The following is a 13847-nucleotide window of genomic DNA, read 5'->3' as shown; positions in this document are numbered from 1 at the left end:
AGTTTCTTCTTGTCTTGTGTGCTGGTTTGCTGACCGTCTCGCACTGAGCGTGCGCAGTACGTGCTACCAATTTTTCCTGGTCCAAACTGTCACATGAGAGGAAAGTCTGGTTCCGGATGGCCAGATCCATCTCTGCTTAGAATCCCCCCAATGGCAATATTATCAAGCTGACATGGCAGGTCTGTGAATATTTGACGTTTTAAAATGAATAGTTATAAAGTAAAGTCACTGTTTCATAAGGTTGTGATTATTAGCCAACAAAAGGAAAAATGTATTCGCTCCGTACAGTCGTTACGGCTAACGGTCGGCCTACGTTACTGTAAAGCTTTGACGTTTTGACCATTTCTGACCATTATCAAACTCAATCGAGAATACTGGTGAAATTTTGTCAGTCGATAGAAACATGAACAGAAATCTTCAACAGCTTTGGATATTTTGTTAAGTCTGTCCACCGGGCCCTGCTCGGTAACTTGGCTAAACATGAGTCAGCATTTTAAACTTGCGCTTTCCAAGTTAAAGAGTTAAAATTAAACCCGTCCTGGCTGCAGTGCCGATCAACTATTATAACATTTAACCTAGCTAGCTAACGTTACTTAATCGTCTTTCATGTCGCTAATTCTTTGTTTCACTTATCGCAATGTTAACATCGTCACTGCATATTTTGATAGAAGTCAGAGAGAAACAATCCAGCATTTGTTGCTACCGCGAAGTTAAAGAGACCCGATCGTTGTTAGTTAATAGCCTCTAATCATAGTTACTTATCACACATATTCTCATATATAGTTGAATGATAAAATTCCATATTATGCATTCAAGTAACTTAGTGTTGAATGTCTTGCATAGGAAAACTTGTACGGGGTCATTTGATCGTCCCGTGATCTTGCTGCCCATAACAAATATCACCTTAATAGATGCAAATATGTATGCGACGGTAGGAAGTGTATCTGCAGCAGTTTTGCATGAAGGTATTTCAGTAATACCAGGATGAAGAACTATTTCAGAGGCGTTGATATGTTTCTCCAGACCTCAAGGGATCAACTTACACTTTCAAAATGTGCTTGATGGCTTTCTGTGATTTTTTTCTGACAATGCACTTACCACCTCCTGCCAAAGAAACCAAAAAGGCTGCAACCAACTATTATTTTCTTTATCGACTAATCTACCAGTTATCATCTAGATTCATTGATTAAATATTTCTTCTGTAAAATGTCAACAAAAAAGTGAAAAATCCCAGCCCAGAGTTCAAGGTGAAGCCTTTCATAGAAGAGTAAGAAAAGCAGCAAATAAAAAAACTGACTGATCAAAATTGTTGCTGATTCATTATCTGTTTATTGACTTATTGGTTTATTGATTAACCACAGTTAGAGCTGCAACAATTAGTTGAGTAATCAATTAGTCGGCCTACAGAAAATTAATCAAATATTTTTACAATCAATTAATTGTTTTTAATCATTTTTTATAGAAAAAAATGCGAAGCTTCTGTGGTTCCAGCTTCATAATGTGTATTTTCTAGTTTCTTTAGTCTACTGTGATAGTAAATTGAATATCTTTGGTTTGTGGACTGTTGATCAGATCAAAACAAGAAATCTTTGTGTGCATCTCAGGCTTTGGAAAATGGTGATTGAAACCATTTTTTTTTTAACCAAACTACTAATCAATTAATCGATAAAATGACCGCCAGATTAATCGATAATGAAAATAATCGTTGCAGCCCTAATCACAGTAGTGAGTGTAACGCATTGTGGTCTATTTTGGCAAACAGGCTGTTGTGATCATGTTGTTCATTCCACTCCCCCTCACTCCCTCTGTCACGCAGGCTGAGCTTGTACTGTAGGAACCATGTCGCTCCAAGCCCCTCGCATGTCAGTGTTCACTTTTCAGTCTGCAGTGCACAGTGCTCATGTTCTCCAGTGTCTGAATGAGCAGAGGCAGCGGGACATCTTGTGTGATGTGACAGTGTTAGTGGAAGACAGGAGCTTCCGGGCCCACTGCTCCGTCTTGGCTTCCTGCAGCGAATACTTTCACAGCAGGGTCACCAATGTCACCAGACAGAATCCCACCATCACCTTGCCCGACGAGGTCAGTGTCCTGCTGTTCAGCTGAAGGATTTGGGGGAAAATTTCACACTGCAAATGATTTGTTCTGCGCATCAATATATGGTGAACAGAACATTAATATAATGTTACAGTGGCACTAGTATCTGCCATTGTTGAATTCATTCAGTTAATATGGAATTTATCAGTGGCAATTTTTTAGACTAGGAGGAAGTAATAAAGGTTGTGGCTTGGCTTCAGATCACTGCCATGCATTTTAAAATACTATATTAAATTTAGCAAGCTGCAATATCTCTACACACAGTATGCATGCAAGACCAGTTACACTACAAAAAGTTACACTAAATTGCTTTTTATTACATGATAAAGACAGTTGTTCTTAAAGATTGGCCATGAAAAATACATACACCACTTTGTTTTCTGTTGAGCAGTAGATGATTTTGTGCAACATGACTATTGGTCCAATTTGCAGCTGTTGTAGTGTGACTCTCATATCAACACCTGTGCTAACACTATATCTGTCAGTCCTGCAGAGAATAATGTAGTATCACACAACTTTTTTTAAAAAATTTTGGATGAATAATGTGTTTAGTAGCCACTGAACTTTATATTGTGTAAGGGCTTTAATGTAAAACACTGTTACACATTTCAGGACAGGTATGTAAAAGTCATGTTGTAGTCTCTGCTACTTTTTGAGCTGTTTCATTGCAGTATTTTATATATAGTGATATGAATTATATTATGCCTCAACAATTTCCTGTATGTCCTTTTTCCTGCAGGTGACTGTGGAGGGGTTTGAACCTTTGCTTCAGTTTGCCTACACATCAAAGCTGCTCTTCACCAAAGAAAACATTCACGCCATTCACAGCAGTGCTGAATTTTTGGGATTTCACAACTTGGAGTCAGCATGCTTTGATTTCCTCATCCCAAAGTTTTCTGAAGGCAAGAGAACCTCACAGGAGGTCAGGCGTAGAGCGTGTTGTCGGAGTCGGGATCCCAGTACAGATTTTGGCTCCAGCGTAGAGAGCAGCCAACCAAAATCATTTGAGTCACACAGCCCAGTGCCTTCAGGAGGTGATGAACAAACAGACTTCCCATCACAGTGTCCTCAGAGCTCACAGGGTCAGACGAACAGCGGGGAAGAACACTTTTGTTTGGAGAACTGTGGGCCACAAATGGCCCCCTTATCTCTTGAGTTAACAGCAAATGGTGTGTGCCCCATGTTGTCACTGCCATGCCCAGACTCCGACAAAGCAGATCCCTCTCAGTTCTGCGAAAGAGATATTTTAGAGATAGGAGATGTGTGTAATCAAAGTGAGTTGAGTTTGGCAGACTGCGGCTTACCCTGCGAGCTGTCAACCCCAGGGGATGTGAATCCGTCAGAACTCATTCAGCCTGCAGGCAGAGATGTTAAACAGACTGTTGAAACGCTCGGTGCTGAAACCAACTGTAACCCCAGTTCATGTCCACTCAACACATCAGGGGCAGAAGATTGCAGTGAGTTATTAGAGCAGAGTGAGGCTGGCCTTGAACAGAGAATGTCAGACCCTACACTGACTGCTCTAAGCCATGAAGAGGGATTTGGGGAGAGGAGCAGCGTAGAGAGGGAGGTGGCTGAACATCTGGCAAAGGGATTTTGGTCTGACCTATGCCCATCTCAGGCTCAACCACTCCCCCTGGACCCAATGGACCAAAACAATCTGGCAAAAGCATCAGACTTTCATTGGCTTAAACAGCTAGACCTGAGTTCCAGTGCAGGAGACTGTCCCTTCCTGAGGGACTTTGGGACAGGTGATGACCCGGCCTCACGCACTGACAACCTTTCCCAATCAGAGAAGAGCCCCTGCATGTCCTCCTCACTCAACTCAGGGGATGATTCAGACCTGGACACAGATGGAGATACTGAGGCCAACAACAAAAGAGCAGCAGAGGTCATTGTCATGTACAGCTGATGTTTGCTTTTTGAAAGTTTAAGTAAAATAAATCTAACTCCGATTCCCTTCACTCTACAGATTCAGCTCCCATTCCCAGTTCAGCAGATCTCAGCGCTGAGCCGGAGTGCCTTCCAGCAACTTCTGAGACACCATCAGCTGACTCCAGATCAGCTGGAGTTTGTCCATGACGTCCGTCGACGAAGCAAAAACCGCGTGGCTGCGCAGCGCTGTAGAAAGAGAAAACTAGACAGCATAAACCAGCTAGAAAGTGAAATCAAAACATTGGTAAGTTTTGTTTTACTATCTCAAATATTTTCAACATGTGATCCAACCTGCTGTTGAAATATTCTGTAAACATTATTGACCTCTAGTGGTGATTATTAGGAATTTCAATGACGTCGGTGGAAGTTTTCTCCTTTTTAACAAATCGCTGACACAGTCTCCACCCTTCCTTTTTACAATTTCTCCATTTGACATAACAAAGAAGTTATTTTTGCAATAGAGGTCAGTAATTCAGTTGATTGGAGCACAGATTAAAGAGAATCTACCTAATGAAAAGGTTATGCTTCTCAATGCAAAATATTTTAAAAATAATACTACTTTATTTGCTTTTGGCATGAGAAGAAGTTTTTTTAGCATTTTAAGTTAAAAGTGCTTGCATGTATCACAGCTCTCTGCTGTTTAGTGGTTTAACTGTACATAAATTGGAGGAGATGGGCAAGAGTCACAAATTGACAGTGGGTTGAGTTTTTTTTTTGAAAACAGTACCTGCAAGAAAGTGAGTTTTGAAATCTCTGCAACAAAGGCTTGTATCATGAAGAGTATTTAGTCTTTAGCCAGCAGTCCTGCAGGTAGATCAACATGGTAACCTGTGCTACACAGCTAACTGACAGGTTTATTTCAGTAGACCAGATCAAAATGTGTATCTACTAATCACTCCACTCAAAAAGCAAGAGCTATTTGTGACAGCAGGTGGATGCTTCTCACCCCCTTGTACGTTTAAATTACATGGGTGTAAATTCGATAGCAAATCAAAGCAAAGAGGATTTAACCACTCAGTGCTAAGCTCTACTGAGTATTTAATTTTACGGGTAATCTGCGGTTGCACTCTATCCTAACAAAGGTTTATATCTGGATAATATGTTGAGAATGTGACTGAGTTGCTCTGTCATTCATACTCTACAGAAAAGTAAGAAAGAGAGGCTGCTGCAGGAGCAAACTGAACTGGAGCAAAACCTGGAGGACGCACGGCAGAGTCTTTGTGGGTTATATAAGAGTGTCAGCATCGAGTCTGTCTCTGATCAGGACCACCTGCAGCTTCTTGCCAAGCACTCCTCACCAGACTTCCCCATCTCCTTCCCGGGCCTTGCGGGTAAAGACGAGGAGTCCCAGATTACTATCGAAATGGTAAGTTGTTCCTCAGAGTCTGACCCAAGTGGCCCGCCTGCAGAAACTGTTCAAACCGCCACACCACAGGCCAGCACACAGACAGAAGAGGCAGAATCTTCTTCCCCACAGAGCTGCCCTGTCTCTTCTCCTCTCCTCAATGCTTGTTTGGACATGAATAACAGCTTATAATTGAATTCCAGTTCCATTGTCATTTGTAATCACAAAGGACCAGGTGGCAGGGAGTGTATTTTTGATTATATACTGTAATTCCCATTAGGAATAGATATGCTTTCCTGTTTATTTCACTGAATAATTTTCTGCCTGATATTGGTATCTTAAGTTGACATAGAAAAATGTCAAACTATCTTCACTGTATTTCTATTATGCATTTCACTGTAGTAATCACAGAATCCAGTATTCATCATTTTGAAGGTGCAGACAATTTTCAGGTAATTCCCATAAGTTTCCATTTGTGCGCTAGGAGGGTATTTCTTAAAATTAAGCTTGTTTTTTCTCAGGGAAACTCATAACCTGACTTAACTTTGATGGCTAAGATAATTCTTGTGCACACACCCCCCTCTATCCTTCTTACATCTACACACACTCACAGTTCTGAAAATAAGACGTTTCTTTAATCTTAGTTTAATTAGTCTATCATTATAATCTTGTCACGTACTGTATTGTTCTACAATAATGCTGTTTCTTTGATAAAATATGCACAGACAGAACTTTTTACGGTTGATTACAATAAACTGTTACAGCTAACTTAACTTTTCATCAGCATTATTTGAATGCCAATGCATAGTTACAGTAATAACTATCACTCTTCTCCGATATTTGAGGAATGGTTCCAGTGTATCTGTTACAGCTGAACATAAGAAGTTATGTTATTTGATGGAAAACGTGCCTTATGCAGTAGTATAGTATGAATTCAGAAAGATAAAGGTAATCTTTCTATATTCTTGTCTCAAACACTGTTGCACATTAATCCAGATCGAATTGAACTGATGGCATTCTCTTATGTTTAAGTCTGTCTGCACGTTGAGTATTTTTATTAAATGCTTTTATGGATTACAGATTTAAATAAACAACATTTTGTGTACTATTTAGTGTTTCATTTCATCAAGCAAGAAGTGAAGGTGTTTTCCTCTCTGCTGATATACTGCACAGTACCACACTTTGGCCACTAGATGGAAGTACCACCCTGCTCATCAGCTATTATGGTCTTTGACTGGCAGTGTGAACGGTTCATTCTGAAATTTCTCTGCTGGCATTTTCTCATAGATAGCTATGTGCAAACTCAAGGATTGAAAATTTACTTTTATCCACAAACTTTAAAAAAAATCATCCAGAAACTAAGTTGACCCTGAGCTCTAAATGAGGAACTGGAACCAGGTTCAGAACTGTTTGTGCTGCCATCAGCAAAATGACTTTGTGGTCTAAAGGATCATGTGCACATTGCACATGGTTTTATGAACATGAGTGGAGATAAAAAACTTCATGTGTTTCCAACTAATAGCAAAATTATGGACTAAATTAGGGCTGAAATTAAAGGCAAATTGAGATTAGGGTGATAAAGGGACCTACGCTATAAACCTTATAAAGTAAAGGTACCGAGAGACTCTGCATACAGGAAATTAGAAAAAGTAACCCAGCAGTGCACACTGAGTTGGAATACTCATCATGCTGTAGGTGGAAAGACGCCTTGATCACATCTGCCTGAGCTACTAGCATAGTATGAGTAATGCTGCTCTCCAAAGACGTTTCAATGACAACTGTTGGGAAAAAATCTGTATCATCCTCATCTGTTTAAAAATAAGAACGCTAAATCTGTCTGGAGTGTTTCTTATTATCATCTTGAGTCTCTGCCTTGCATTATGTTAGCCCAGTTCTTATGCAGACCCCTTGTTTCTTGGCACATGGGTGCATGTTAGTCATCTCATATCAAAATATAAGAAACTTTTTCTGACGAGACAAAATGTTTGATAGAATGTGAGGCTTACTGTCATTACACATACTCCTTATCTCACTTTTATTTTTCTGCTTATTTTTGTATACAAGTTAAATATATGTGTATGATGCATAGCACAGCAACATCCTCAATCCACAAACTTTGTTCAAAGACGCACCTTTAAGCAGAAAACATCACAACATAGTGTCATCACTGTATGACAATCCATTTGATTGTTGGTTGTTCACTTTGTGTCTGTAGACCTTCAACTAATGGTCTATGTGGCTGTAAATATCCATCTTTGAGCTGTTCAAAGTAAACTGGTTTGTTAGGTTTAAACATGTTGGGGTTCATGGAGCTATTCTGTGAATTGACATTGGTCTGAGTGCTCCCTCTCATTTCAAAAAGTAGAAGACCTTGTTGCAGACTTGGGCAAACAAACCAAGATTAAACAACCATTTTATGAAGGCCATTTTAAATCTACTTCTGAGTGTGGGCAGTGCTCGCCTTGTTGTTTTGTGTCCTTTAAAATAGGTGCAGTAAGACTTAGGGACGATGAAAGAAAAAGCAATCTCACTGTGTTTTCCTTAGAACACAATCCTCAAGGTTAAAGTGGTAATTACATCCTGAAGTGACTAATAAAACTTATACCTATCTCTGAGAAGTCTACTCACACACATACACACACACACATGCGCATGCACACACTGACATATAATGCTGTTGCATCTAAAAGTCAAAAGGATTAGATGATGATGATAATGCCACAGACATCAGATATCATCTCCCAGTGCTGCCATGACACACATCTGTAGAAAATCCTCAAGTTGATGCTTGTCAAAACTGGCATCACCTTCAAGTATCACAGCTCTCCGAAGCATTATGAATGGGACCTATTTCGGAATTTCTCCCTCAAAAATTAGGATTCTTCCCTGGTGTTTGTATCTTTTATGCACAGTTTAGATTTTGGAGCATTGTAGCGCAAAAAGTAAGATTATCCTCTTTTGCAAGCTACACAGGAAGAGAGACTTGATTTGAGGAAGAAGCAGCTGTGCAGCATGGCAAGGTCAGAGGCCCATAATCCGCGGCCTCATTCATGCGAGATTAAAAACCTGCTCTGAGTTCTGATTAAGAACGCAGGGTTAGAAGATTAAAGACCAGCAAACAAAATGAAAGCAGTTTAAGCCCAATCCTGGAATTCATCAGAATACCAAAACCTTAAACTGTCATTACAACGTGAGATTAATGCAAAGCACACTTGAACTCTGTATCTGTCTTGATATATCTTCTGTGTCAGAGCCTATATTTCCTTTTTTCCAAAAATCTGGATGATGATCTATCACTTTGTTCTGTCTTTTCTCTACACGCCACTTCTCTGGTGAATGATTTTTTTAAATGATGAAATATTGTCAGTATGAATTGACACAGATTACTGAAAATATAATCACCAGTCCTTTTTAATTTATTGTTTTGTCAGATACTGAATGGTTTTATTTTTATAAATGAATGAACCTACTTTTCACAATGACTACTGTGATTATCCTCTGAAAGACAAGAGTCCTGAATAACTTGGGTAGCAAAGATTAGGAAACAGGAGGCGAGGAGGAAAACAAGGATTAGAAATTAAAACATCTGGAAGTTAGCTTGCTTGTACAATTGCTAAAGCAGAGAGAACAATAATATAATCAACAAACAGTATTCAATTCAATGTGGCACTCACGGAGCTTACTGGACTTTTCCTGCAGGCTAATGCTTCCTGATTTTCAATGCCACAGATACAAATGTCATTTAGTAGATCTTGCTAGACAAGCAGAAGCATTGTGAGATAGATTGCAATTGCAGGATGATGGTTGCAAAAACAACTTGTCCATATCCACTTTCATTTTCAGACAAACATGAAATTTCCAGAAAAGCACACAATCCAATTGTTGGAACATCAGAACATTACAAACCAAAATCCCTGATATGATCACACTGGTGGTGAGGTCTTCACCTCAGTAAACACCAGATTATACCCTGATACTTGAATTAGCTTTTAGCTTATTTACTGTAAAAATGCATGTTACACTAATAAAAATAGTAGCACCACAGTGACCTCTGTTGTAGACCCCTGAAAATAGAACTCAGGAGTGAAAATCCATATAGTTTTCAAGTTTCTCTATCAGGGGTCAAAATCCTAGAGAAAGACACAATACTTGTATAATCAATCCCAGCATAAGGTCCATGACCTTCTTGCCACACAACATAAATCTTATAAGCTGTTGAGCTACTGTATCCTAACTGATTACATGCTGCAGTCGCTATGAACTTCATTTTGGGGGTAGTGCAGAGAAGGGGGCTGTATCCCATTGACAGGATTATATAAATGAGGACCATAATACTGTAATCTCCCAGAGAAATGAGAGAAACCAGGGGACATACCAACCCTAGCTAGCTAGCACCCTGGTCTTCAACCGTCAGATTAACAAGCAGCTGGTTGTACCGTGACAGATTACATTCACACTTGTTTTCTTGTCTGAACCGTCCTCACTAACTTGCAAGTATAACACTGGAAGCACAAGGAAAACTGCCTTTCAAGATCTATCAAAGAAGCCATACCATACCGGAGTACGACTATTTAACAGTCATGGGGAAATTGCCAAAATATATCAGTGTCAAGAGCCAGCTGGAGAAGCAAAAACAATTCTTGCAATTCTGTCAAGTACATTGTTTTTAACTGACTTCAGTGCTCTGGGAGTTAGATTCAGCATTGCATCATTTTTAAGTTTAGCTGTGCTGATATTTGCAAAGTTTAAAGAAAGCCATCATTCTTTGAACACAGTTACATTCTGTAGGTTATTCATGCATTTGATGTATGCTGCTGTCAACTGGGTACAATTGAGGAGAGAATATTCCAATATTTGTTTATATTATAATTCACAGCTGAGCAGCCAGAATATCTCATGTCCACAACTGACAATTAGATCCAATTAGCTGCTGATTCACTTTATTTATTGATTTAAACAATCTGATGCAATACTAACTAAACAGTCAAGGTCAGTTTAGTCAATTGTGTCGAATGTAGTCAAAAGGTTTCATTTGTGCACCTCAGTTGAAGCAGTTGGGTTTAATAGGTTTTGTTTAGAGAATCATCAGACTACAAATGTCTTTTGATGCGGCTTCAAGGACCTGATTAAATGGATGAAAATGGTGTTCGTTTAAAAGCAATCCACTGTCCATATATCAAGAAAAAGGATATATTTATATGTCATTTATTTTTAAAGTTCATCTTTACTAATAAATTATATTAATGAACAGGACTGAAATGAAATGAATTAAAGAACCTAATATCCTTGATGATGGGTGCACACCGTGTCCTTTTTTAGGTTGTTGTTGTGTTTTGTATTGCAAAAGGAACATACTGTGTAATCCTGCCCTCCCCTTGGCTTGGATTTATCTTTTCATTGTCATGTGACACTTTAAAGAGATTCCCAGATCTTCAATCACAGCACTGAACGGAATCCAGTGCTGAAAAAGAATAGATATAATAGGTAAAATTTTTAACATGTTGTTTAAAAAAGGAGAAAGACAAAGCAGTTGCCAGGTCAAAATCAAACAATGCAGTGGACTTCTTCAAAAGAGTTACAGTTTATTGTTTAATTTTGACCTTGCATTACACTATTTCAGTGACTGAGACATCTCCAAAGAAGCTAGAACAAATAAGTGTTTGCCACTAAGAGCTAAGCATTGTAAACTACTGTAATTGCTTGTATAATAGTTCATATAAAAACTCTGATAGTACCTGAATAGTTAAAATTTGCACCAGATGAGTCCTGATTTCATGTCAAAATGTTCTGTTTTGTTGATGAGAAATAACAAACTCAGTTTAACATTTTGAATTTAAAGCTTACATTCAAATTGTGCCCAGGAACAGTTAAACCTTTGCATATTAAAGTCAGCTCTCCAGTGATACTAATTAGATAGTCAAAACTGTAATGTCATTATGTGCATACTAGTAATGCTCTATTGACTGAATGACTGCAACACTGACATTAGATTCACATTGAATGTTTGGCCTTACTCATCCAAATTAGCATTATTTTGAACAGCTGCCTAATGAAAATTATCCATGTAACAGTCATAATTACATTTTCCATCTGCTAATTGATTCACTGCAGGGATTAATGATGGGGCATTGGACAAACATCTCTTTTTTTCTTTTCTTAGGAAACATAAAAAATCGGGGTAATGATGGTTGTTGAATCCCAATTAACTGTCCTCATTCATAAGCATAATTAGTTCAAACCTGAAATTCTGTCACTGACTGTGACGCAAATCCTATAATGTAGAGACAAAACAAGCAAGGCTCAGTGTTACCTGTCAGATTTTAGGGAGGGGTTTCATTACAGCTGCAGGATTTTCTGAATTGTGTGACAGGAAAAGTCTCACATTTTAAACCAGGAGTGTGTAATATGTTTTTATAATCCACTCCCTAATGAGGACGTTATTAACAAGCCTAAGCCTGAGTAAGGTAAATGCAGACCTGATCAGTGCTGAAAACAGCGAGAAAGAAAGCTTTTAACAGCCAATGTGATGGCTTTAATGACCAACTGCTTTAACACTGAATCTTTCAATGGTTTAAGTATGCTAGGGATAGCTGCATTACATCCTGTTCCTTGGTAAACCATTAGGGTAAAAAAAAGATACATCAAAATGATGATTTTGTGTGTTTTAAAGTGGTTTAAAAATACACTTCTTCATACCAATCATGCATGAAAAGGATTTGCAAGTGCACAATAGTTTGTTTTCAGAGTCTGGATAACTTAACAATGCAAGCGACACTTAGGTATGCAAAAAATAAGACCTTGGTGATATACAGTGTAGTATATAAGCATATAGAAAGAAAATGTGTAATGTGTTTTCTATAGTGCAGGCTGAAAACAGTAACTATACAAGAAAACTTGAGGGTACTTATCCTATAACCCTTGTTCTCTAATAACATGAGTGAGGAATCTCTACGGGGAACAATATCCTGAGACACTGTAACAAATGTTTAAAGGAGAACTGGGTTACTTATCCTGTAACCTGAGTTCTCTGGTACCATAAATGAAGTGTCTTATGAAAAGTGTTCCCCAGAAATGGCTCAAATGAATGTTTAAAAGAGAACTCAAAGGGTAAAAAAAATATCACCAATATCATCAATCAAATATGCAAAAAATGGGAAAGACATACTAGTTTTACAAGACCTCAGATCTTCTTGATGTAATGCAAAAGTTTCATGTATGATATCAAATGGTTGTCATTATGTCAGAGTCCCATAAAAGAAAAGGCCGTGCATGCAGAGAAAAGAAGAGAGTACACACCAAAACCAAACAACCAGAAATAAAAGGGTTAAGAATGTAATGTTCTGACATAACTTTAGTCATTCTGAGACAATTCTGACATGACAAAACTTATACATGCATGTTCATGAAATTCATATGATAGAAAGAAAAAAAAAAAGTGTAGACATGAAGCAACTTGATGAATCAAATCTCGAGGGAGCGCTCATTCATAAACAAATCGGAAACAACAGTCATTGATAAAATCAAAAGACGTCTCGAAATACATGAGTACATACGAAAGTGGTAAGAAGTGGTGCTTTTATGTCAAAGTTTCTGTGCGCTATAAATATGAAAATCGCAAACATTTTTATAACAGAATACTCTCAAACCTACTGCAATTGTTGAAAGTGACATGACGAACATGCCTCCAAAGATACCACTTACCATCACTTACCCACAAAATCATGGCATGACAATGACATTTTCTTCACACAAAATAATGTTACAATACTTTTTTTGCAAAAAACAGCAAGGCCAAGATGGTCAAGTGTCACGATGTCAGACGTCGACAACCATCTGTCATCATAAAAAGGGTTTCAAATGTATTCTTCCAATTAAGACTAAAATGTTCATGTGCTCTACATCAAAACTACTGAAAACACTAAACTCTGCAATAAAAAGTAATTTGTTTTGATTGTAACAATGCAGTTCAACACATTCAGACTTGAAACAAATTTTTGTTGTTGGCCCAGTGATTACCGTAGTCCTCTGAAGACAACAATTACAACGCAAATGTGTATTTAGGGTCATGACAGTCCTTGATCGCATCCCCTAGTGAGTTAATACTTGTTGTGCCACTCGCACTGGCCGACACTCACCTCCTCAATGTCCAAGTTTTTTCTGGATTTGTAAATAAACTCTCCAATTGCTACAAAAACTGAGAGGACTAGTCCAGCTGCCAACACAATAAAGATGCCACCGATGTTCTCCACGCCCAGAGCACTGGCCTCCTTGCTGTCCTCCTCTGGGCAGCCGTTTCCCCTCCACCATTTTTCTTTCATCATATGCAGCTTGCCTTCCTCCTGAAGCTGCAAGATGGCGATGGTAACTTTGTCTCTGTAAGGAGAACCTACACAGGAAAGCAGCAGCAGGATAAAAAACATTACTGTCATTACTTGCGACATAACCTTAACTAAAGTGTGTTGCTGTGTTATTG

General features: G+C 38.5%; 2 protein-coding genes across 3 annotated transcripts in view; one reads left to right on the top strand and one right to left on the bottom strand.

Moving 5' to 3' along the window:
• The first annotated feature begins 37 nt into the window (after positions 1–37).
• LOC137186351 (transcription regulator protein BACH1-like) lies at positions 38–6479 on the top strand. The gene is made up of 5 exons (XM_067595218.1): positions 38–179; positions 1817–2079; positions 2834–3985; positions 4067–4273; positions 5174–6479. Exons 2-5 carry the CDS (start codon positions 1840–1842, stop codon positions 5564–5566), a joined length of 1992 nt encoding a protein of 663 aa, XP_067451319.1. The 5' UTR covers positions 38–179; positions 1817–1839; the 3' UTR covers positions 5567–6479.
• Positions 6480–10967: 4488 nt separating this feature from the next.
• LOC137186349 (glutamate receptor ionotropic, kainate 1) overlaps positions 10968–13847 on the bottom strand; it is a 30711-nt gene continuing 27831 nt past the window's right edge. For both annotated transcript variants that reach the window (XM_067595213.1, XM_067595214.1), the window contains one exon: positions 10968–13760. In XM_067595213.1, coding sequence (XP_067451314.1) covers positions 13471–13760 — 290 coding nt within the window. In that variant the 3' untranslated portion in view covers positions 10968–13470. The remainder of the gene's footprint in view (positions 13761–13847) is intronic.

The sequence above is a fragment of the Thunnus thynnus genome, chromosome 7, assembly GCF_963924715.1.
Source record: "Thunnus thynnus chromosome 7, fThuThy2.1, whole genome shotgun sequence".
Lineage (NCBI taxonomy): Eukaryota > Metazoa > Chordata > Actinopteri > Scombriformes > Scombridae > Thunnus > Thunnus thynnus.
Note: the sequence above shows the minus strand (reverse complement) of the source record. Positions and strands in the feature narration are given on the sequence as shown.